Here is a 23,991-nt window from a genome sequence, read left to right as displayed (position 1 = left end):
CTACAACAGCATATTTAACCAAAGTTTTTAGTTGACATTGGAATGAGAGTATACTCTATATTTTTTACATCAATCACATGTTTTGATGATAAATCTATACAGCTTTTCAAGTTGAAATCAGTTCAACTTAACGTTGCTACTCACGTATAAAGTATATGACCAATATCTGCGTATTCTGACAGAGATATCTTTATATGTTGAATGTTATTCTTTAAAACTATGCTAGCTGAGGAGCAAAGGTCCTTTCTAGGTGGAAAGAACCAAGTCAGGCTCCATGTAATTGTAAGTAACTACTAACACAAAATTGAATTGTAAAATTTACAATAAAGGTGCAGAGCATGCAAAAGAAGCGAGACCTATGGGAGAGTACTGCAGAAACATCATTCATTTCCAACATAGCAGAAATTCTTTGAACAAAATTACCTCAAGTTGGACCGACCATTTCAAAGTGAGGAATTTGAAGTGAAAGGGCAGATGGAAACTACGAAGTGAGGCAAACAAAGTATACCTTGTTTTTCTCAATTTTATTAGCTTTGCGCTTCATTACATGTATGGTTTCATTGATCTTGCTTGCCATCACCAGCTTGTGCAATTTCTCTTCACCTGGCAACAGTGACAGTTTCTTTGTGTACAAGTGAAATGAGTTCATCCAAGGCAAATATGAACTCAAATGCTGCTCTACCTATTCCTTCTTCGTCCAAAGAGTAAGTATATTCTGGTACCTTTGCATAGTTAAGGAATAACATTCATGGGACAGTAAATTTTAACTAAAACCACATACAGCAACATGAAAGAGGAAGAGCTTTAGAATATGGAAGGATCAACAGAACACAGGAACAAGTATATCAGCAGCATGAACATGCATACAAGTAAAACAGGACATAATCATAATGCCTCAACCATATAGTTCAATCAGAAAATTGGAAGAGAAAGAGGGGAAAAAAGGGGCCAAAGTTACATTATGTAGGCACGTGTTGTATAAAGAAAAAAGACACAAGAAGAAATTTGGAGGGAGGGGATATCGATCAATCGATGTGTTCAGCTTGACTTTGATCATCTTAATTTTAAAAAATTCAAAAGCAATTTAGTCAACAAAAGTACAAGTGTTTGAACTTGGAACTAAATGTTATGGAAGCTTGGAGTTCTGATCAGTGAGGAAGGAAAAATGAAGGTTACTATTTTAGAAAGCATCCGTAAAGTCTCCAAGTCCTCCAAAATATCAATCTGAGCAAGTAAAGAGCTTCAATAGGCTGGTACACATATCTGACATTTTGAGTTTCAACATAAGTATGTTGCTTTCCTGTCCCAACCAACTTGGGGAATGCAGCAAGGAGGCCTTCCATTCTTATGCGAGTAATGTCCACAAAGGCACAAATTGCCTTGAGACAAGAGCTGCAAGCAAGTTTGAATAAGAATCAATGCCACAAAGACAAAACTCAAATGTAAACATAAAACGCAGTTAAGTCAAATAATCTAAAATAATGCATGCAATATCTATTCTCTAACCATCTAACGTACTTATCCTACTTCAACGAACAAAGAGCAGCGACTGAAGAATAATAAGCAGAATTTCAGCTATATGCAAAGACTAATTCAACTCCAGATTGAGCATTAGGAGCGAATCCCTCAAAATATGTTTTGACTAAAACAAAACATGATTTAAGAACTTCGAAACTGCACAGGAACTAGGAACTGTATAAATCATTAATATTTGATGATGTGTTGGTGTTCATCCTTCGTGAAAAGCATAATGTTAACTGCAAAGGTGATAGTTCTAAAAATTAAAGGCAACAAGTGAAGTCTGTATTCTGTAAACTGGCAAGTCAACCAAGATTGGAGAATTTTATTATAAAGTTGGAAATCCAGGACAGTGGGACAAAGACAACCATTTTCCCCCCCAATTGTTGCATTGTTCTTTTTAAAAAGAAATCTGGCAGAAGCTAGGTGGTTTCTCACGCATATGAGGTGACTAAACAAATATTTAGGGAAATAGTAGGATAAAAATATGGCAAGATCAATAGAGGCAGGAAGCAAATTTCATGAACAGTTCCAATTCCAAGATTACATTCAAACAATTCAACAAATTTGAGAAATTAAAATTGTTGTTATTCATAGATTACTCATTAAGATCTTCTAACTGCCCTCTCACTTCAAATTCAACCGAACTTATGAACTCGGATAGATAGAATGAAAGAACCTAAATTACTAAATTTCCTAAACTTTTCCATTCCCCATTATTCAACGCAAGATTTCAAATGAACAAATAAAATTCAATCAAATTGTTCATATTAGCAGAATATACACCAAATCAATTCAGCCATAATACAGATTAACACTCTAATCAAAACCTAAGTAAACAAACAAATTAAAGAAAAAGAACTGGTAAATTCGCTAAAAAAATTGAAATTGGAAACAATAAATTTGATGTTTACTGAATTACTGATTACATTTTCAAAGGCCTAGGTAAAGAAAATCTAAGAATAAAATAATGAGGAAGAATATAAACCTTAAACCAAGCTCAAAACTCAAAACAAACAATAACAAATACATGAATCCCTAATTTAAATTTTCAACATCAATAAAAAAATCAAATTACAGGGTTAAAAAAATGAGAAATTTAAACATACCTTGCACAAAGACGGATCAAGAGCCTCGCCTTGGACTTCTGTTTGACTTCTGTTTCAGCTTCTCCAGTTTCATTCCCTGTCGTTCTAGTTCTGCTTCATCAGTTCTGTTTCTAGTGCATCCACTTGATATATTGCAGCGTTTAGCAACTCCTCTTTCTCTGAAGGCATCTGCATTGGCTTTGTCTGTAAGGCATTTACCTTCTCTTCAAGACCACTAAGCCTTGTCACTGTAATTGACCGGAATTCTGTCTCTGTCATATCTACACCCACTGACGGTCGTTGCAAATCTTCTTTAAGGCTGCGTGCGAAATTCAAAATTAGTGTGGTAACTCTTCGAGAAACTTTCGTTGTTGATGATCGGATGAAACCAAATAAGGTCACAAAGAAGGCCAGGACTGCAGCCAAAATTCGGAAATGACTTTGTTCTCCATTGGCAGATTGTTGAGCAACTGTCACTGCAACAAATCACAGTAGACATGCTGAAAAATCAAATTAGACAAGGATACAAGAAAATTTTGATATCCAGACATCCAGTTCAAGTTGAACTAGTCTTCCAGAACCATTAATGGATACACAACGTGAAAAGACTAGCTGCCTGGCTACAGTAAGATTCATCAAAACAAAATAATGCAGAGTTTAAGAACATAATAACAAAAATAGCGATCATGAATGTATCACTTTGGATGAAACAACACACTTTGACACACAAATACACAATAGTTGACATGCTAACCTGTGGATGGATTAGACTGATCAGTGGAGATGACTCCTAAGGACTCTGAATCCGAGAGTTTACAACTACAGGAACATGCTCATCATTATCAGGCGAGCCACCAGTAGAGCCACTGTTTCTTGCCATCCGAACCTGCAAAATTTCATTGCCTGTCAAGGTCTCCTCCTTCCCCTCTATCTTCATGAAAGTTAATATTACTTTTATCAAATTGCATTTTATTAGTTTTATCGAACATTTTCAGGTAAGTGCTTGGAACAATAAGCATGAATCATATGCACAGTAAAAAGAACCCAATATCGAAAAAGTTATTCACGTGACCGAATTGGAGACCGGCACCATATTCCTCTCCTAGTACCAGCACCAATAAATAAAAACACAAATGCTTCAACTTGCTGCTTGAGATATGTCGTGTTACATGTCAATTGCGTAATCTATGGAGAGCCACTTTACCTACCATAGTCCATAGGTATAGGATAGATGCTCCCAAAAAGGACAATATACCAAGGCATCATTTCATTACAATGTAGCATTGAAACTACGTATATAATTTTAAAGAAATGAGGAATAAGAAACGGTTGAATGATCTCTACTAGGCCAACATTCCAAAAGATTTAACAACTGTCCAAGAAAATTAGAATCTACTATTCCTTTTAACATGTGCCCAGGCCCAGGGACCATTTTAGGTTACGACTTACGAGTGAAGATAACCTTCAGCAGCTTCTTTGCCAAATTAAAAGAAAAACTCTACAAGAAAGGGTAAACACATGGTAATGGTGAACCGTAATAAAGGGAAATTTATTAACTTCTTCGTTTTAAGATTGGTCAAGAATGCACATATTCTCATTTTATTTGTTTTATAATTCTATTGATAAGGAATCTTGTACCGGCCCCACATTAGACAATTGATGGTTGTGGGGCTGTTTTCATGTCTGCTCAAAAGACCGGAGAGGTTGTCTGGTGAGTAGACTCATGGGTTTGATAGTTGGGGAGGTGGTGGTGGCAGTAGACGGGGAGGGGTGGGCTGGTGGCAGTAGAGTGAAACTGTTAATTCAGTTGGTTCTATATTTAAAACTACTAACAGCATTAAGATGTTTATGATGGAATTACCTAAAGCTTGTCTGGTTCTAAAGGAATGTGTATCCCTTGAGCCTTTGACAACAGCATCTTCTAACGAGGACTTATCAAAGTCATCCAACCTTTGATTCAAAGAGCCATTATTGGGTGTTGGAGATGTATCTATTATTGGTGGAGTCTCATCTTTGCTGAGATTTGTACCATCACATTCTCTGCAACAACTAGTTATAAGCATATCCCACCTTGTAGCCACCAACACAATTACTTGAGCTCTATGAGTTATTCTTGCTGCTCCCATCAAACATAAGCAGAATCCACTCAATTGTTTTGCTGAACATACCTTCATATTCAATCACCAAATTCCATACACTAATTAAAAACAAGCTCAAGTTTCTTAATCATTTCTGATTACTGATGTATATGTACTTTCAGGGTCTGAGTACATTAATTTTAGCCATGCTGAATCTCAGTTTTTCGTGTTTTCCTACATTTTCTGTAGGCATTAAAACGAAGAAAAAACTCGATTATAAGCAATTACTAAAGCTCCGTTCTACTTGACTATTTTTGTCTGGATTTATATTATCTGAAAAAACTCATTTGTGTGTGAAAATGTATGAAATTAACTTATTTTTGCTGAAGCTAACTGAACTTATTTTGGTTGAATTAAGTCAAAATAAGTCGAATATAACAAAAACTACCAAATTAGCAGTCACTTACCACAAGATCACCAGAGTTCAAGAAATTCTTCTACTAATGTTCACTTTTACTTTGACGGGAGTTGTAGAATTGAGAGAAGCGACACTCCGGAATCTTGGGTTTGGTTGGTTTTTTACGCAACCCAAAGACTTCTTGTACCAAAGGAACATGAACTAACACCAATTTCCACGCCATCCACCAACCTGCAACATTAGATTAGATTAGACTAATCAATCAATTAATCAAAATCAATCCATAATCAGATTTACAGTTTGTTGGAATTACCTAAGAGGAGGACGAAAAGAACAAAGAGAAGGGCGAGGGAAGGGCGTACGAAAAGGAGAATAAGGTAATCCCAGGAGGAGGGAGAATTTGGCTCCATTGACATGTCTCTCCTGCACTTTGGCCAAACCAAACATCAAATAACCTTAAATTATAAACATCAAATAAAATCAAAGATCCAAAACTCAAACTAAACCGAAAACATCCAAGGAACTTACCAGATTAATGGATAATCAAGCAATGAAAACGACTTTCTTCAACCAACAATAAAACTCCCCAAATAGTGGGTTCAGGCTGCCTGGGCTCTCGCAATTAAAAAGAAAAAGAAAAGGAGATACGATATGCTAGGAAAATGCGACGTGTTGAACTTGAAACCAAGAATCATATATTCTAATCAGCGCCCTTGCCATTGGTTGGTGCTTTCTGGTGCCGGAATTTCTCCATCTCCTTCCCAAGCCTATCTAATATTGTATCAGTCACATTATTTGGTAAACAACCAGCATCTAACATCATCCTTAGGAATTTGTGTGCATCTTTTAGCCTACCCACCTTAGTATGTATTTCAATTAGTGTATTGAAAGTGACAGTATCAGGGTTTATCCCACTTTTCCTCATCTGCTTCAAAAGCTTCAAGGCTTCTTCAACTCTACCAGCCTTCCCAAGGGCACTCATCAGAGTATTGTACATAACAATGTCAAGATAACCACCCTCCTTTACAAGCTTGTCTAGTATAGATTTAGCTAGATCTGCTCTTCCCATCTTCCCCAAACTTTGAATAACCAAGTTATATGTTGCTACATCTGCCGGACAAAGGTTCTCACCCATTTCATTGAGAATTCCCCATGTTTGATCAAAATAACCCTTCTTCACAAAAGAACTCATTATGGAATTGTACGTGTAACTCCCAGCATCAGCACCCATATCAGTGAATATCTCAAACAGTTTGCAGGCTGTGCTCAATTGCCCCTTTGCCAAAAATATGGACAAGTATGTATTAACCATGTCAATATCAAAAGAGTTCATCCCTTTTGCTTCAACTCGTCGACCCTTGGACAAGGAGAACCATTTGAAAAATTGGCCGTTACATTTGACTTCATTTGCCAATTGATCCATGTAAGGGGATGATGACCACTCATCTACATCGGCAGAGCCTGACTCCATATCTGAAAGTTCTTCATCACCTGATCCTATGCCGCTATCTGTTCCACCATCAACAGAGAGCAAATCCACAATTTCACTAAAATTGCCTTGAGCTGGGAAAATAGGGGTGTAATCTTCTCTTGTTTTCTGTTGTTGCTTCATTGAAGCTTCCATATTAGCTTTCCACCTGAGAACACTATGTAACAAATTTCCATCTCTTATACACCTCATCAACCGTTCTGTTGAATTCCATTGACCTTGCTTATAAAGTCCAATTAAGAGTGAAGTAATGGTGACCAAATCAACAACAAATCCTCTGCTTTCCATCTCTTCCACCAGATGCAAGGCTTCATCAATTTGCCCCTCCCTACAAAGATACATGATTATGATGCTGTAAGTAATGCCATCAACAAACTGCCCTTTCTTTTTCAAATCACAAAAAAGTGTGTAACCAGCAATTGCCCTATCATTTTTAATTAGCCCATCAATCAAAATATTATATGTCCAACATGTTGCTCTAATCCCATCTTGCGTCATTTTCTCAAAAAGTTGACAGGCTTCTGAGAGCTTTCTAGCCTTTAGAAAACCATCTAGGAGAGAATTGTATACAACAGTATCCGGTTGGAAACCATTACAGAGCATTTCATTAAAGATTCTAGTTGCAACTTCAACCTGATATGATTTTGAGCAGCCCTGGATTAGGATACGATAGGTGAAAGCATCGGGCTCATGACCTGAGTGTTTTAGCTCTTCCCAGACAATAAGTGCATCCTTCAGCTTGCCAAGTAAGCAGAGTACATGGATGAGACTGTTATATGTACACAAATCTGGACCACAGCATGCACCAGCACTTGATTCCTTCATCTCCCTAAAAAGGCGGAAAGAAGCTTCTAGGTCACCCCAACACCCCAATGAATGAATGCATATATTATAACCCCATGTATCCAATGCAATGTTGTTCTCTCTTAGACTGGAAATTACTTTTCTGAACTCTTCCTTCATTTCAGCTCTTTTGAGAGCAACAAGCAATTCATTGCAGGCAACAGGCTCACAAGGAACAGTAGCTACACCACCACTAGAGGTTTCTAGTAGTCTGGTAAACATAGTTAAAGCTAAACCAAGCTGGTTTTTTCGAACCAGAGCAATGACAACAGAATTATACATGTGGGGACTGAAAGTAGCTCCTAAATCTTCCATCTGATCAAGAATTCCAAGAGCAGAATCAATTTGACCAGAGTGAATAAATGCATCAAGCAGAAGCTTAAAGATGGCTGAATCAACGAGGACACCATCATTCTTCATGGCACTAAATAAATATTGCACCACGTTATCATTAAGGTGACTGCGACTCCTCGTACGACAAAGTACACGAAATATCTGGGTATAGGCTTCTGTAGAGTGTTTATAACCATGCGTGTCAGAGCACCACTTGAAGAACTCAATCTTTTTGAAAGGGTCAAGGGAAGTCTTTCTAAGAACATGCTGAACAAGACTCTCAGAGAAAGGTATGGAGTCAGCATCAAGATTTTGCGTTCCAGATCGAGACAAAGTTTTGGTGATATGGGCTGCAACAAGAAGGTTTCCAAGCTTTTGTGATGATTGAGTAGGTATGGACTTTGATCTCTTCAATTGGCCAAAAGTGGAGGAGCAGAAGCATCGACAGCTCCTCCACAAAACGAAAAAACGGCAACTAGAGAGGTTTGCATCCCAAATCATTCTAAATCGCCAATTGAACCCTACAAAGGCTACAATCAAGACACTCAAATTAATCAAAATGAAGAATGAGGCCAAATGATCAAGTTATACATAAATCACAAACAAAAACATAAAACTACCACCACCATCCACAACACAATTTGATATTTGCTTAAGATGTACTCCGTAGAAAACACAACCCTAAATCTTATATTCCTATCACCAAAAATATTGACATAAAAGAAGTGAAACGGACAATTTTGCATGATGTCTTTCCTACCTCCACATGTGCGCGGGGGGAGAATGTGAAGGATGAAAATTGTCATCATAATCACAAAATATGAATTACTATGAGTTCGTTTATGATGTTATGAAATACATGAAGGTGACAACTGCAATATCATAAGCACATTTCTATCAGTTGCAATCAGCTCACCAATAAGTCCAGGAACTAAAATTTAGGCATAACACCAACCCTAAAAACGTATGAACGGCTAATAGTATATATACATAAACCATTTCTAACAGACATTTCATCAAACATAAAATGGTCATGTTTAATTAGGTTGCACGGAAACGTGAAACGGAAACGGATATGATACGGGGAAACGGCAATTTAAATAATTCGTAAAAAAAAAAAAGCATAAATAAAAGGAATTCAATTAAAAAATATGGTCAGTGTGCAATAATTACATTGGATACTTAATAGTGTCCAAAAGCTATCTCAAAATCACAAACAGTAAAACATAACATTTTCGATCTACTGGACTACTACTAATATCAATCTGACAGCATAACATAACATAACTTTTTGCACTTAACTAATTATTATCAATCAACCAACAAAGGTAATTCTATAACTTTTAAAGATCATATGTACGAGTGCTTCACTAATGATATTTGCTCCAAGCATCTTAATTCTGTTTTATCATTCTGAATCAGATTTCTCTACAACGTCTTTCCAGTGTCATTCTTAATGGAACAAGCAGCAGACAAGCTTTTACCAGCAGAGGATGGGTATCTTAAGACACAAAGCAGTTGTTTTATCATAGAATGAGCAGTTTCAGTTGGGCATTTTGTCGAACATTTGGAGTGCAAGCTCATAACACCTAGAATTTCAGACACAAAAGCCCAATTTTTGTAGAATATGAACCCAATTTCGTATAATTTGAAGTATTGAAGACAAGTGTGCATCAAATTAACCCTTTTTCGTGTAAATTAATTCCAGTTTTTGTATAAATTAAAGGATGTTTAAGTGTTTAACTACTTAATTCATACAATACAAGGCCTAACCTCGACGCCGGCGCCGACGAACCTGACAACCGGCGGGGAAGAGTGACAATCGGCGGTGAAGGGAGTACCAGAGGAAGAAGGAAAGCTGCGAGTATGTTCTATCATTGAGAATTGGCCATTGGGGGTTTTAAGAAGGAAACGGGTCGTATTTCCAATAAACAGCGTTTCCCAGCCTACTTTGAAGGTCCAGCATTAAGAAACGTTTTAAATAAAAAGAAACGTTTTAAGACTTTTCGAAACGCCTTTCGGGGGTTTCACCTAAAGATGGCCGTGGGTCGGGCCGGAAATCGGGTCGAGTCCATGGGCCTAATCGGATCGGGCCTACGACATGCCAACATTGTATCGTGTTGGGCCAGGGAGGTTCAAAATAAGGCCCAAGCCCGACCCGAGTCCATGGGCTTCCGTGCCGTCCCTAAAGCTAATCTATTACTATAAAAAAAGAGACACGTGTCAATTCCTGGTGTAAAATTTTCCCGCCAAAAACCATTTCCTAAAAAAAAATCTACTTTATTCTTTTTTATTTTATTTCCTTTTTCTTTATAAATGTTTATATATGGAAAAAATTATAAGATTATGTAATATGACATTATTAGACAATTTTGGTAATATTTTAGTCAAATCTTCATATCAATAGCAGAAAATATTTTTACTCAATATTTTGGTCAAATTAGCATATTAACCATATCAAATATTTTGGTCAAATCATCATATTAAACATTTAAAATATACACTTCGTATAATACTTAGTAGGACGGGCAATGTATATTATAAGATAAAATGATAAAATGAGTAGTTTCGAGATTTATTAATTACGCAATAGATGTAAGGGGTAAGTATTTCATATAAAAAAGATGATTAAATAATAATTTTTAAATATCCGTGCGTGCACGGGATTTAATCTAGTTTTACTAAATTTAGTGTGTCTTATCGTGCTTTTTCAAAAAAAATAAGGATCAGGCCCGGCTCACGGCCTACAACTTCGTGCCCGTGCTTTTTTATGCTCGTACTGGACCGTACTTTTTTTGTGCCGAATCGGGTCGGGCTACGGGCTGGCCCGGCCCACAACCATCTTTACTTTCACCGTTTCAGAAACGTCCAGCTCGCAAAAACCAGCGTTTCCGTTGAAGGCTTTACAGTTGAACTTTCTTCTATTACGCAGTGGGCCAGCCCAATATAGAACAGCCTATTAGCCATTCATGTCTAAGATATCTTTTTTGGACTCTTTTACAAAGCAATGAGAATATGGACTTTTCTCCGATTACTTGTTGGGCTTTTATCACGAGGAATAGGCCCATTAATAAGAATGATAGTTTCTATTTTATTTTTGCGTGAATGAGCTATATGGTCAATCGAATCCGTCACTTATTTGTCCATCAATATTAACCACTAGGTCAATACAACATTGATAATAAGAGTGACAATTATGGACAATACCAACAAATCCTTGGGAATAGAAGTGCAACAATTTGGCTCATTGAAACCTCTATATCCAGTTTCTTCATAGTATATGGTTCTACGAAGTTTAATTTATCTCTAATTGGCGTAAAAGGCGAAAATTCACAAAGCAAACAATCATTTTAAAATTAATTTTAGAGTAAAGGACGAATTTAGAAGTTTAGTGGTTATCACATAGTTGATGATTAAAGTCTTGACAGTGATACCCAATATGAGATCGAGTCCTGTTAAAATCGTTATAGGATAGTCTTATGTATAAGACAAATTTCTTACTAAATAGTTGCATGAAATAATTTGATAGTTACATATTGCGATCAAATAATTACGTTGAATTAATTCAAATGTATTTATACTTTCTTGTCATCCGATTATAATCATACATTTTTTAATTTCTGATATCAACAGTGTTGCGTATGACAACCTGTATCATAGAAGTTGAAGTGTTGGTGGAAAACATTCCTTCATACCAATGTTGTATATGAAACAAAAGATAACCATAAAAATAAAAACAAAAAAGGTGGCCTTTGATTGAAGCATTTATCATCACGATGCACTCGACTATGGCTACTTGATAGCAAGTTTATAAATACAAAGCGTACAAACAACAACAACATATATAGGATACCTAAAACTACGTGTTCCTTGCACTCCACACCTTACTCCTTGTGCAACATCACGCACCATTTTTGTTTGTGAATATGCATCACAATTCACAACATATGTCTACCGTTTTATGTGGATTCCTAATTTCCACTTATAGTTAATTAATATCTCTTACTATAGGCCTAAAATGAGTAAAAAGCTACTCATTTTAGGCCTATAGTAAGAGATGTAGTATTAATTATTAGTACTCCTTAAATTAATTTTTTTTTTTTTTTTACTATTAGTATTAGTAAGAGATATTAAAATTAGTAACTTTTTGAATTGACTTCTGATATTTTATCGAAAATTAATTTAAGAAGGCACTAGTAAAAAAATATTAATTTAAGGAGTACTAATTTTACTAGTGCCTTCTTAAATTGTTATTTCCGATTAAATATCAAAAGTCAATCCAAAAAGTTACTCCCACGATCAAATATTCATACCATTTTTCATCATACAATTGATTGTATTTAAAGTCTAATATTAGATATGTGGACACATCAAATGCTATTATTTATGTCTCATGTTTGGTAGTACATTAGAATGCACAACATACCTCCTCTTACTTGCCAAACTTTTTTTTCTACCAAAAAGAAAAAATACACAAAAGTTAGGATAGTTTGCTTTGTACTCAAATTTACTTATCTAAAAAAAAAAATATATAATACTAAATTTTTGACCATTGATGAAATAAACATAATACTTCCTCTGTTCTTAACTTCTTGTTTACATGACACAATTGGGTTTTAGACACTATTCACACAAACATCTTTGATTTTCTTTTGTGGTTTATACATAAGAAAAAACATAGTCGTGTGAGGTCTTATTAGATTCGTATCAGTAAATATTATTTAAATATCAACTTTTTATAACTTTTTCAGATACATAATTAGAGATATTAATGTTTGAAATCGTGTATTGGCAATGTGCGTAAATAATTGTGTCGTTTAAAAAAGAACGGAGGAAGTATGTTGTTGCTCGATTGAATTAGTGATATACTGATATGCATGACGAGAACTTTTATATGATGAATATACCCTTGGATATAAACTTTTATATGATTGACGTAGTGTTTCATATATTTTTCATCTTATCCTTTTTTTTTTTTTGTTTTTTTGTTAAAGATAACTTAATTGCAAGGTAATGTAGGGGATCACAAGGAAAAACAACTTCATTCATACAAAAGATGGCGGTATATGATGACTGATGAGTGCAAAAAAGCTTTGTAAAACGAACTACACCCCTCTTCAACGCCACGTAATCCAAATTATAAGTTGATGTTTCTTGCAATCTTTTTCTACAATTTCTCACTCCAAATTTAAGCTCTCTTGTCGTTCTCGATCTCACGAAATCCATCACTCCAAAAGTGGGACCCATAACCACTTCAAACATCATCTCCACCGTCCATCATGCCCAAAAAACATAACGATTTAATCCTATCTTAATCCAACGGTTATTAGCTCTAATCTACCTTTAGTAAGGAATGGCCTGGATTTCATGCATGTTTTTTTGGTTGTATTAGCATTATATTATTAACTTTGATCGACGTGTATTCATCTGTCTCTCATTGTTTGATTTATTTGACTTTTTTATGGTCTTCAAAATTTGATTTAAAACGTAAGTATTTTTCATTTTACAAGTATAAAAGTTATAAAAATTTATATTCTAAAATTATACATTGAATTTAGTCTAAAAAGATTCTATGTGACTATTTTATTTTTTAAATATAAATGTTGGCGAGAATTTATGTCAAACTTAATTTTTAAAGTCTGATTAATTTTCAAGGAAGTGTTCGAGCGTATTATATATCTTACACACACTTTTAAGTTTCAATCTTACCTGATACACGACGTAATTTATAGGGAGCAATAACGGACCGTAGTCTAGGGGTATATGATACATTTAAGTTTTAAATAGGGGTATATTATGTTTTTTGAAAATATGAGAGGGTATTTGATACGTTTCGTGAAATCTCAGGGACATTTCATGAAAAAACCGTTTTAAAAATAACAATGGATACATAGAGTATAACTTAGAAAACTCAATCACAAATTCTTATTTACAATGGGTGTACAATAAATATTGTACACCGGAGTAAAAGTTAACTCAAAATGCTTAAAAGTTAAGCATATATAGGTAAAAGTTATCTATTTTTCAAGGATAAATTTTTTCATTATAGTAAAACTTATTTCTTCAAACTAACTAATAATGTATAAAATTAATCATTTAACCCTTTAAAATATTTATCTATTATTTTTTTTAACTAATATAAAAGTTAATCAAAACTAGGTTAAAGTTAAAAAAAAAAGGTTAAAGTTATCTTGGTGTACAATAAATTTATTGTACACCTTATGCGCACAAGACCTTTTAAAACTCAATTAATTGCCTGTTAGTTCAGTGGTGATTGAGATTGGACTTGGTATGAAGGACCCCGTGTCCGATCCCCCACGACAATAATTAGAAGGAGACTGAAATCTATCCACCCACAACTCGCTTCGAATTCGGATTAATCCTAAAAGGTGAACCGGGGGTAAAGAAAAATTTAGAAAACTAAGTGTTTATTTTTTTCCTTTAAAAAAAAACAGGAAACTCCTGGCACGTTATAGCAGTATAGCACCACACTCCAGGCTACCAGTCTATATAAACCTCTGACTCCAAAACTAAAATAATAAAAACAGGGGAATTAAAGTTGTCGAAGAAGTCTTAACATCACCATTTCATCTCTCATTTCACAAACACACTCTCTTTCTCTCTCATCATCTCTGGAACTCGGTGAGAATTCTTCTATCATCTCATCATCTTCTTCTTCTTCTTCTTTTGATTCATTTTAGCACAAATTATTACAATTTCATCTTAATTTCTTGTTCAAAATTTGAATCTTTTTTATCTGCTATTAAATGTTTGTTTGGAGTTCTAGATAAACTGAGACATTATTTCTGCGCCCAATTTCTGGTTTCTGTACTTGGGTTTTTGCAATTTTGAATTTTGGGTATTAAATTAGAAACATTTTAGGTCATTTTCTGAGTTGCATGCATTAGAAAATAAAAAAAATAATAAAAAAATAAAAAATGGAGCTGTATTTACTGATAATAAATCAAGCCGTTAAAAAGGAGTCATCTTTTTGGTGTGCATGACAAAATAAGAGTTTATTAAAGGGAGTATTTTCTGGCAATGCCGGCTTGTTGCAATCTATGTGCTTCTGTTTTTCAGTTATTTCTTATTTTGCTTGAAATGTTAGTTTCAAATTTCAATAGGTTACATTTGCCTTTAAGGGTTCAACTGTTAAAGATCGCTAATTTCAGTCATTAATTTGTAAAATTATGAGCTGAATTATATAAAATGGTTATGTAATTCGGGAGAAATTGGAAGGAAAAGAAAATAAATGAACCCAAATTCTTATATGAGACTGTCCTCTAGTTGATGGTGAGACCAGTTCATACTTGTGAATTTAGGTATGTTACTTCTATAGTTTAGACATGTTACTTTTTTTATATATAATTTTAGAGGAGGTACTTTTTTTAGTTTAGCTATGTTACTTCTATAGTTTATACATATTATTTTTTTTATACGGAGTAGTTTTACTTCTTAGTTTAGGTATGTTACTTCTATAGTTTAGACATGTTACTTTTTTTTTTTAATAATTTTAGAGGAGGTATTTTTTTTTAGTTTAGGTATGTTACTTCTATAGTTTAGACATGTTACTTTTTTTTTTTATAATTTTAGATGAGGTACTTTTTTAGTTTAGGTATGTTACTTCTATAGTTTAGACATGTTACTTTTTTTTTTTATATAATTTTAGATGAGGTACTTTTTTAGTTTAGGTATGTTACTTCTATAGTTTAGACATGTTACTTTTTTTATACGGAATAATTTTAGGGGAGGTACATTTTTAGTTTAGGTATGTTACTTCTATAGTTTAGACATGTTACTTTTTTTTTATATTATTTTAGAGAAGGTACTTTTTTAAGTTTACGTATGTTACTTCTATAGTTTAGATCTGTTACTTTTTTTTAATAGTTTTAGGGGAGGTACGCTATTGGTTTCGCGCTCGTCACACCATCAAGTTGATGGTGTGACTGGTCTCACAGGAGACGCGCTGATAAATGAAAATAAAGCTTGTAATCCCGTGTTTGGTTCCAAAAATTATATGAAAGGAAAACCCTTTTTTAAAAGTTTCATTTTACTTTCCTCCCAAAATTTGGAGGAATTTGGGAGGAAAGAGAAAATTAAAATCTATTACGGAGTAAAACAAAATATTCTTCAATGCAACTCACGTTTTCCCTTCCCTTCCTTTACTAATGTTGTACCAAAAATGAGATTCCTATCATTTTTTTATATCATACCAAACATAGGAAAATACATTTTATTTCCTTTCCTTCCTCTCCCCTTCCTATCTATTCCTTTACTAATATTGAACCAAATGAAGTCTAAATCGACGTTCAAGGGTGTATATTGAAATTATTATGAGAATTCGGGGCAGTTAATGTTTCAAGCATCAAGATTTTTGATATGTGATGAACTGAGGTTAATTTCGTTGATGAAACTTCACTGACTTGGACAATATATATTAGAAACGAAAATGATAAAGGTCGCAACATGCGACCTTTAAGCCGTGTCACAATGATGACATGACATGCTTATGTGTCACGATTTAAATTGAAAATTAAAATATTTAATTTATATATTCTATTATACATGTTTTAAAAAAAGGTAGGAAAATCTTAATATTTTAATTTGTTTCTTTCTTTATATTGATTACCTTATTTACATATTTTCATATTAAAAATATTACATTGATAGTAAAAATATTATGATGACTCATAGCCTACATGACGCCTATATGTACCAATTAAACTCCGACACGTAAGATTGCGACAACTAAATATTGTCGCAACTTGCGACCTTTATCATCGAAATGAGTTGTTTCTTCTAGTTATAAGACTATTGCTTGTTTGATTGATGTAAGAGTGGGTAGGCTGTAGAAGTTCCTAGGAAGTGATTACTCCTTTTTCTGGAATAAGAGTCGTTTCTTGCCTATTGCAATTCAGTTACGAAGATTCATCTTATCAATTTCTATGATACTTTGATAGGTGAAGATGAATAAAGTTAAGGCACTTGTGTTCCCGCTATTTCTGTCATTGCTTCTATTTCCACTGGTCCTTTCAACATCCAATGATGGGTTACTTAGAGTCGGACTGAAAAAGAAGAAATTTGATCAGAATACTCGTGTTGCTTCTCGACTTGGGGCGAAAGAAAGGGAGACACTGAGGGCTTCCCTTGGGAAGTATCTTCTTGGCGAGCTTAATGACGTGGGGGAGGCTGATGTTGTTGCCCTCAAGAATTATATGGATGCTCAATACTTTGGGGAGATTGGTGTTGGTACTCCCCCTCAAAAGTTCACTGTTATTTTCGATACCGGTAGTTCTAACTTGTGGGTGCCTTCATCCAAGTGCTATTTCTCGGTCAGTTATTATCATATCTATGGCTAGTTTTTGTCACTTCAAAATAACAGTTTTCTTAAAGTCTTATGTTAATGACTCTGGTGTACAGATTGCTTGCTTTTTCCATTCCAAGTACAACTCTGGTTCATCTAGTACTTACTGTAAGAATGGTACATCTTCTTTCCTTGTCAATCTCTGTGGGTGTGCTTCATTTCTTCTGATAAACCCTACTTAATATAGCGACTGCTTAGTACTTGGCCACTGGCTCGCCATTTAATGATTGTTCAGTGATGCCATTCTTTTGTTCTGAGCTGGCTGTAATTGGGCATGTTGACATTGATACCTGTTTCAACTTTCTCTGAAAGGCACATATGCCGGAGATTAATGATGTTTTGACACTTTGCAGATAGTATCTTTCTTTTCTCATTTTGGTTTATAGGATTTTCGGAACTATCTCTTTCTTTACATGATGATCTTTCTTTATTTGCTATTTGCCTGTATTTTTCATGTTTGGTGTACTTGAGTGTGAGTGTCCGTGTGTGTGTGTGTTTGAATTTGGCAATTATATATAACTATTGCTGATGTTTTTCCTTGGGACTCTCTATTTCATCTTCAGTGCCTTTGCCGGAATGAGTATTGACAGGAATATTGAGAATGATTGTGAACAGACTAGCAAAAGAAAAAAAAAAGAATGTCTCACTGTACACTGTATGAGAAGTCAAGTGCAATATGATACTTCGTACATATGCCTGTTGTTTATCTATGAATGAGAGGTTCGCTGATGGGAATTTCACTTATTTGCTGCTAATATGATCATGACCTATTGACCTTCTTTTGGTTTCAAAACTTAGCCAATTTTTCTCTCATTTCATTTGCCCTTTTCTGTCACCCAGTCATCAGTGTCATTCCTTTGTTTTGAGGTCATCCATGTTTCTAGTTTCTTCAAGTATATATTATAGTGTATCTTCTTTTCTTTTTTTCAATTTTGAAGTTTTAAATGTCATAAGGGAACTTTTTTGAGATATTCCAAGGGATGATCTTAACTACAAACTATATGTGCTAATGTGCAGGAAAAGCTGCTGCCATCAAATATGGTTCTGGAGCCATATCTGGTTTCTTCAGTGAAGATAATGTGGAGGTCGGGGACCTTGTTGTTAAAAACCAGGCAAGTAAACTCAACTTTCCTTCAGTTCTTAATGATAATTGATTACGTATTGATCGAGCAACTTCTTGTTTATTTCTCAGGAACTAATTGAAGCTACCAGGGAGCCTAGTATCACATTCGTGGTTGCCAAGTTTGACGGCATACTCGGACTTGGGTTCCAAGAAATAGCAGTTGGAGATGCTGTTCCTGTTTGGTAAGCTTTGCAGTTACCACCCACGAACTGAAATTATATTCTGAAATTTGATCTAATTTTACACCTTTATGTAATAAATCTCTCCGTGTGTCGAAAAGGACCATGTGTAATTGTTGTCAATAAAAACAAATTGTTGTTATATCAATTTATTGTTTATACTTTATACTTTGTGCCATATGGTAAAGCATATCAACTTGTGAAGTATTAATTTGACATACTAATAATAAGTAGGAGGATTTGGGCAAGTTTTCATTTCAGTAAAATGAAAACTAATTTCCTGTAATTTGGCAAACTCGTGTTCAAGGTACAATATGATTAAGCAAGGGCTTGTAAAGGAGCCTGTATTCTCATTTTGGCTCAACCGCAAAGCAGAAGAAGAAGAAGGTGGCGAACTTGTCTTTGGAGGGGTCGATCCAAAGCACTATAAAGGAAAGCACACTTATGCTCCCGTTACAAGAAAGGGTTACTGGCAGGTATTTGTTTTACATGTGAAACATGTATTTTGGACAAATATAGTCATGGATCTTGCTTAATAATCTATTTGTTGGCAGTTTGATATGGGTGATGTTCTTATCGATGGTAAAACAACAGGTAATACACCTTTCTAATACACAATTGGCCAATTATTAACCTCTTCAATTGTTTTGTGTTTATGATACTGATAAGACTGGTGTAATCTACAGGGTATTGCTCAGGGGGATGTGCAGCTATTGCAGATTCTGGAACTTCCTTGTTGGCCGGTCCTTCGGTTAGCCTTCTTTGTCATCTGTTATTGTCACTGTGTAATAAGATTAATAACTCCCCCTACAAGATGGGCGTGCTTGTGCTTATTGATGACTCTTAATTTTACCTCAAGTACTCGTGTTACACTTGAGAATCTATTTGGACCAAAATCATGGAAATTTTCTTATATACTCCCTCCGTCCCAAAATTATAATCATGGTTCCTTTTCGGGCGTCCCATATTTATAGTCCTGTTTCCCCTTATTTGGACATTACTTTTCCCACTTTCCCATACACTATATTCCACTTTCCCACTTTACCATACACTATATTCCACTTTTTACGCTTCCCATACACTATATTACACTTTCCCACTTTCTCATACACTATATTCCACTTTTCTTCAAACCCGTGTTTTTAGTCAAACAAGACTATAATTTTGGGACAGAGGGAGTAATTGATACTGACACTGTAAACCTATGTTTGGAAACAATAGGAGTAACGTAGGCTGTACGTTTGTGCCTAATTTTTCCATGACAGGCCCCACTTTAGGTCTGACTCTCTGAGTGTTGTAAAAACAAGCATGTTCTTTATGAAATTCATAAGTACGTGGAGCTGACATTGTATGTTAGAATTTGTTGCATTTGATTTTTGTTTCTACTTTCTATCTTGTCTGATGATGAATCTATGTGAAACTGTTTGCATTGAATTTATCTAGCATAAGTACTCTGATAGTACTGTGTGTCCAAGGTTAATATGTTAGTTAAGGTCTCGTGGACTTGGCTCATATTTTAATGTTAATGTTGCTCATGCAAATGCATCTGCTAATGGCTATCACATTGTATGCAGACTGTTATTACCCAGATAAACCATGCTATTGGGGCTTCAGGTGTCACCAGTCGGGCATGTAAGAATGTAGTTGAGCAATATGGGCAAACAATGATTGATCTTTTGCTTTCAAAGGTAACTTGAGTTTTTTGTGACAGTTTGTTTGGACGACTTTTCATTACTTTTTCTTGTAAATTTCTGATGATCATAGTTGCTTTATGAACTACGGAGTAACTTTTCTGAAGAATTTAAGTGAAGAAGGTGAGGGAGGCACTAGATTGCCTACAAAATACAAACAGTCTGAATTTGGTCAATTGTAACAACTGGCATATAGTTGCTGCTGGATAATGTGGAATTTGTTGTGTTCATCAAAACAATCACTAATTCACTACCTTATGTGGGGATTTATTTATTAACACAATGTCGGAAAAAAAACGACAGTAGATCTTTCTTGGTTGGATTTGCATTATTTATATTCAACACAGTTGCATAGTTGTGCCAGATAAACACCATCAACTTCGCATTTAAATATAAATTTCTTGGGATTTTATGGAGTACTTGACTACTTGCTGGATTCACTTTTTTTTTTTTGGTTTTGATAGGAGTCCCCTAAAAAGGTCTGCTCTCAAATTGGTGCCTGCGCTTATGATGGCACTCACGGTGTTAGGTAAGTGTTGGATGCAAACATTCTATAATATTTTTATTTTGTTTCAAATTTTACATATTTCTTTTGTCCTTCGGTTAAATGGTTTAGCTGAATATATACATCAAACCTTCAAATCTTTGACAAAAAGTTTCTTACAGATGTGAAATTGAAAATTTGGAAAGTTGCACCCTAACTTGATCAAGTAGATGTTTTTGTTTTATGTTTTTGAAATTGAAAGAACTTTAAACAGTCTAAAAGAATTTCTTACATTTTTGTGATTACTGAATGAGGTTAATATATTAACTTGTTGCAGCAAGGGGATCGAGTCTGTGGTAGATATGGAGAATTCTGATGGAACATCAGATGGGTTACGTGATGGTATGTGCTCTGCTTGTGAGATGGCCGTTGTGTGGATGGAAAGTCAACTCAAGCAGAATGCAACTCAGGATCGTGCTATAAGCTATGTCGACGAGGTAGGTCGTCTCGACTCGACTCTCGTGAATATTGTTATCTATTCTATTACGTAGTACATTATACTAAAACTGACACTAGTAATGAGTAATGACACGTGTCACTTACTCAAAAATTTAATAAAAATATTGTCAAATTATAATTTTATAATATCTGTGCGTCAGTTCGTGCACGGGATCTAATCTATTTTGTTAGATAAATCTCTGTTAGTGTTCTTAGTGTTTGCTGACTTTGCTCCCTGAAAACACGCAGCTATGCGAACACATTCCAAACCAATTGGGACAATCAGGTGTTGACTGTTCCCAGGTTGAGAAGATGCCGTCGGTGGCCTTTACTATTGCAGGCAAAGAGTTTGTACTTAGTCCTCATGAGGTAAACTTTACTTATTTTACATGCATAGTTGTTGCCAAAATTAGACACTTTCAACTAAAGATGGCTGTGGCCCGTCCGGGCTGAGGCCAGAACGGGCCCGGCCCATGCCGCATTGTGTCGTATCGGGCCAAAATGTTTCAAAACAGGGCCCATGCCTACGGGCCATCGTGCCTAAGCCTAAGTTTGCTAAATTTAACGTGCTTTGTCTAGCGTGTTTTTCCAAAAATGAGACCCAGGCCCGGCCCATGACTTTGTTCTCGTGCTAGGCCGCGCTTTTTTTGTTCACGGGCCGGGCCTTGGGCCGGGCAGCACATAGCCATCTTTACCTTCAACTTGTCGTGCTAATGGCAATAAGCTGGCATTATGTTGCTAACACCAACAGTTCCGTCTTTCGTGTGTTTATATGCTCAGTACATACTCAAAGTTGGCGAGGGAGCTGCAGCACAATGCATTAGTGGATTTACGGCATTGGATATTCCACCTCCCCGTGGACCAATCTGGTAACTATCCTGTATCCATCAACTTAAAACTGTTCTTTTCTTTGGAAAATTTGCAAATTACTGCCTAATAATTAACGTATAATTAACAGTTGATTATGATACGATTAGTGAGTTAGTGACTAATTGACCGGAATACGGGTTAAGGTAGTAACTGACAACGATAACTAAACACCTTGACAACTTTTAACAAACTAAGTAGTAAATTGTAAAGCCACTAAATACTTAGGTAGTAATTTGCAAATTTTGCTTTTTTTTTTTTACCTTCCAGTGGGTGAACACATTTTGACTTCGAACTGTTGCCATTGAAAACAATGCAGGATTCTGGGAGACGTGTTCATGGGTCGGTATCATACTGTATTCGACTATGGAAATCTTCGGGTTGGATTTGCTGAAGCGGCGTAATATTGCCTTGTATAATCTAATTTCGCGTGTTTAAGTTGGTATTAAGCCATGGTTACCCTCGTAAGCTAGCGACTCAGAGTCACCTTTTAAGTAACCCAAACCCTCCTCTGAATTGGCAGTAATTAATGGTTTTGTAAATATGTATGAGAGTGTTTTATTTACTTATGTCGAAACATTAATACAAATGGCTTATACCCACAGTATTATTTGCATTTCTGCTCTGTTGATGGTATTCATGGTAAGGTTCGAACATTGAACGTCTCGAGTATACTGTTCAATGGGCTGAGGGCCCTTTAAAAGCCCGAATCCAGCCCTTTTCTAAACGGGTTCAGCCCTTTAGTTTTATAAGTGAATAGGGCTCTTACCGGGTTCATGTAGCTGATGTTGGCAAATTGAGTGGACTTAATCAAATGGATCACCTGAGATCTACTGTATATACCTTATTGCCAAGAATGTACGACAATGACGGGCCGGTCGGTGTGGCACAGACAGACTCCTTGAACCCGTGTAGGAGCTTAGCGGGTGGGTTATGGGGCTTATGGCCCGAGGGCTGAGTTTGACTGCCCCGTAACTTAATCTGCTTTAGATATTGAGTGGTCCGTTTCTGGTTCGAATTTTCCTATCCCAACCCGGTCTAGGCCTGTTTAGGCCAGCCCACACATTATTTGAGTACCATACATGTGGTACATTAAAAGAAACATCAGACAAATATATACAAGGACATACTATGTTACTCGGTCGTTTGGATCGGATTACGGATTTAACCAATTCACTATTTCAGGTCAGATTCGGGTCCATTTGGGTATCAGGTATAACTCGGTTTATGCATTGTCGGACAGGGTTTGGTTTGGGGGTCATTTCTAGTAGACATTGTGTGACTAATAACGAATGTTACACTATCCTAACAAAGTATAAAACAACTCCTAACAGAGTTGCCTTCTGGTATCAGTAATTCAGTATGACACCATAATTGTAATTTGTAGCCACGCCCAGCCCGTTTGCAGATAATGTCTACCATGTAATCTGTAGCATTTTTCAAGGTCTGCTTCTTGGCATAAACATTACTCAACAAAATACAATAATTTACGAAGTTTGTGCAAATTGAACTCGAAGTATTCCACCTTACTATTTGTCACAAGTATTGAAAATTGCACATAGATCAAATCCGCATCGATATTTCAATAAAACAGATCCAAAAAAGAAACGTAAAAGGTCACACAAGAAAAATACTTAACTAGTATTTGGTAAACTGAAATGAACAAGAACAAAATAGAACTCAAAAACTAAACAAGCAAGTAAAGATTATTCTTTGACATAGGCTTAAAAGGTTTGCACATTAAACAGAGTACTAGGGTCTTTATAGACCATTACACATACTACAGAACAAACTAAATGCATAAGCAGCTCTTCTCCGTTGGACCCGATTGTTGACTTGGCTATTCTCAAGAAATATAAAGATAAAGATGTAGATTCCAGATGAAAGTTTCAAGAGTAGTTGTAATCAAAGATCTTAGAGTAGTCTGGCAGAGTACAAAGTCGATTAATGACATCATGGCGTAGAATTTTGCCGTTTTGATTTTTATAAAATATGTTCACGAATTTTGCACTCACGAA

The 23,991-nt window shown here is 35.4% G+C and overlaps 2 protein-coding genes across 6 annotated transcripts; one reads left to right on the top strand and one right to left on the bottom strand.

The window, feature by feature from the left end:
- Positions 1-304: 304 nt before the first annotated feature.
- LOC110792676 (pentatricopeptide repeat-containing protein At4g01570) lies at positions 305-9,943 on the bottom strand. Of its 5 annotated transcripts, XM_021997488.2 has the most exons (9): positions 9,541-9,943; positions 5,631-8,297; positions 5,416-5,525; positions 5,152-5,333; positions 4,468-4,774; positions 3,361-3,492; positions 2,628-3,082; positions 1,177-1,392; positions 305-722 (listed from the first exon to the last, which is right to left on the bottom strand). In XM_021997488.2, exon 2 carries the CDS (start codon positions 8,266-8,268, stop codon positions 5,803-5,805), a length of 2,466 nt encoding a protein of 821 aa, XP_021853180.1. In that variant the 5' UTR covers positions 8,269-8,297; positions 9,541-9,943; the 3' UTR covers positions 305-722; positions 1,177-1,392; positions 2,628-3,082; positions 3,361-3,492; positions 4,468-4,774; positions 5,152-5,333; positions 5,416-5,525; positions 5,631-5,802. The 5 variants fall into 5 exon arrangements, with proteins under 5 accessions (XP_021853180.1, XP_021853183.1, XP_021853179.1 ...); XM_021997491.2 differs by lacking the exon at positions 305-722 and having other exon boundaries at positions 846-1,392; positions 5,416-5,530; XM_021997487.2 differs by lacking the exon at positions 305-722 and having other exon boundaries at positions 846-1,392.
- Positions 9,944-14,254: 4,311 nt separating this feature from the next.
- Positions 14,255-22,589, top strand: LOC110792677 (aspartic proteinase A1). The gene is made up of 14 exons (XM_021997493.2): positions 14,255-14,409; positions 16,728-17,099; positions 17,188-17,248; positions 18,149-18,243; positions 18,324-18,436; positions 18,741-18,909; positions 18,988-19,027; positions 19,120-19,184; positions 20,008-20,121; positions 20,589-20,653; positions 20,946-21,105; positions 21,356-21,475; positions 21,887-21,975; positions 22,293-22,589. The coding sequence occupies exons 2-14, from the start codon at positions 16,734-16,736 to the stop codon at positions 22,375-22,377; spliced, it is 1,542 nt and encodes a 513-aa protein (XP_021853185.1). The 5' UTR covers positions 14,255-14,409; positions 16,728-16,733; the 3' UTR covers positions 22,378-22,589.
- Positions 22,590-23,991: the final 1,402 nt, after the last annotated feature.

This window comes from Spinacia oleracea, chromosome 6 (assembly GCF_020520425.1).
Source record: "Spinacia oleracea cultivar Varoflay chromosome 6, BTI_SOV_V1, whole genome shotgun sequence".
Taxonomy (NCBI): Eukaryota; Viridiplantae; Streptophyta; class Magnoliopsida; order Caryophyllales; family Amaranthaceae; genus Spinacia; species Spinacia oleracea.
This window is presented reverse-complemented; position numbering and strand designations above follow the sequence as displayed.

What these genes read in the sequence shown, in the direction of transcription:
- LOC110792676 (XM_021997488.2), bottom strand. Translation starts at nt 8,268, where the DNA reads ATGATTTGGGATGCAAACCTCTCTAGTTGCCGTTTTTTCGTTTTGTGG.
- LOC110792677 (XM_021997493.2), top strand. Translation starts at nt 16,734, where the DNA reads ATGAATAAAGTTAAGGCACTTGTGTTCCCGCTATTTCTGTCATTGCTT. An exon ending in ACCTTGTTGTTAAAAACCAG is followed by an intron (nt 18,244 to 18,323) that starts GCAAGTAAACTC and finishes TTTATTTCTCAG; the next exon opens with GAACTAATTGAAGCTACCAG. An exon ending in CCTTGTTGGCCGGTCCTTCG is followed by an intron (nt 19,185 to 20,007) that starts GTTAGCCTTCTT and finishes CATTGTATGCAG; the next exon opens with ACTGTTATTACCCAGATAAA.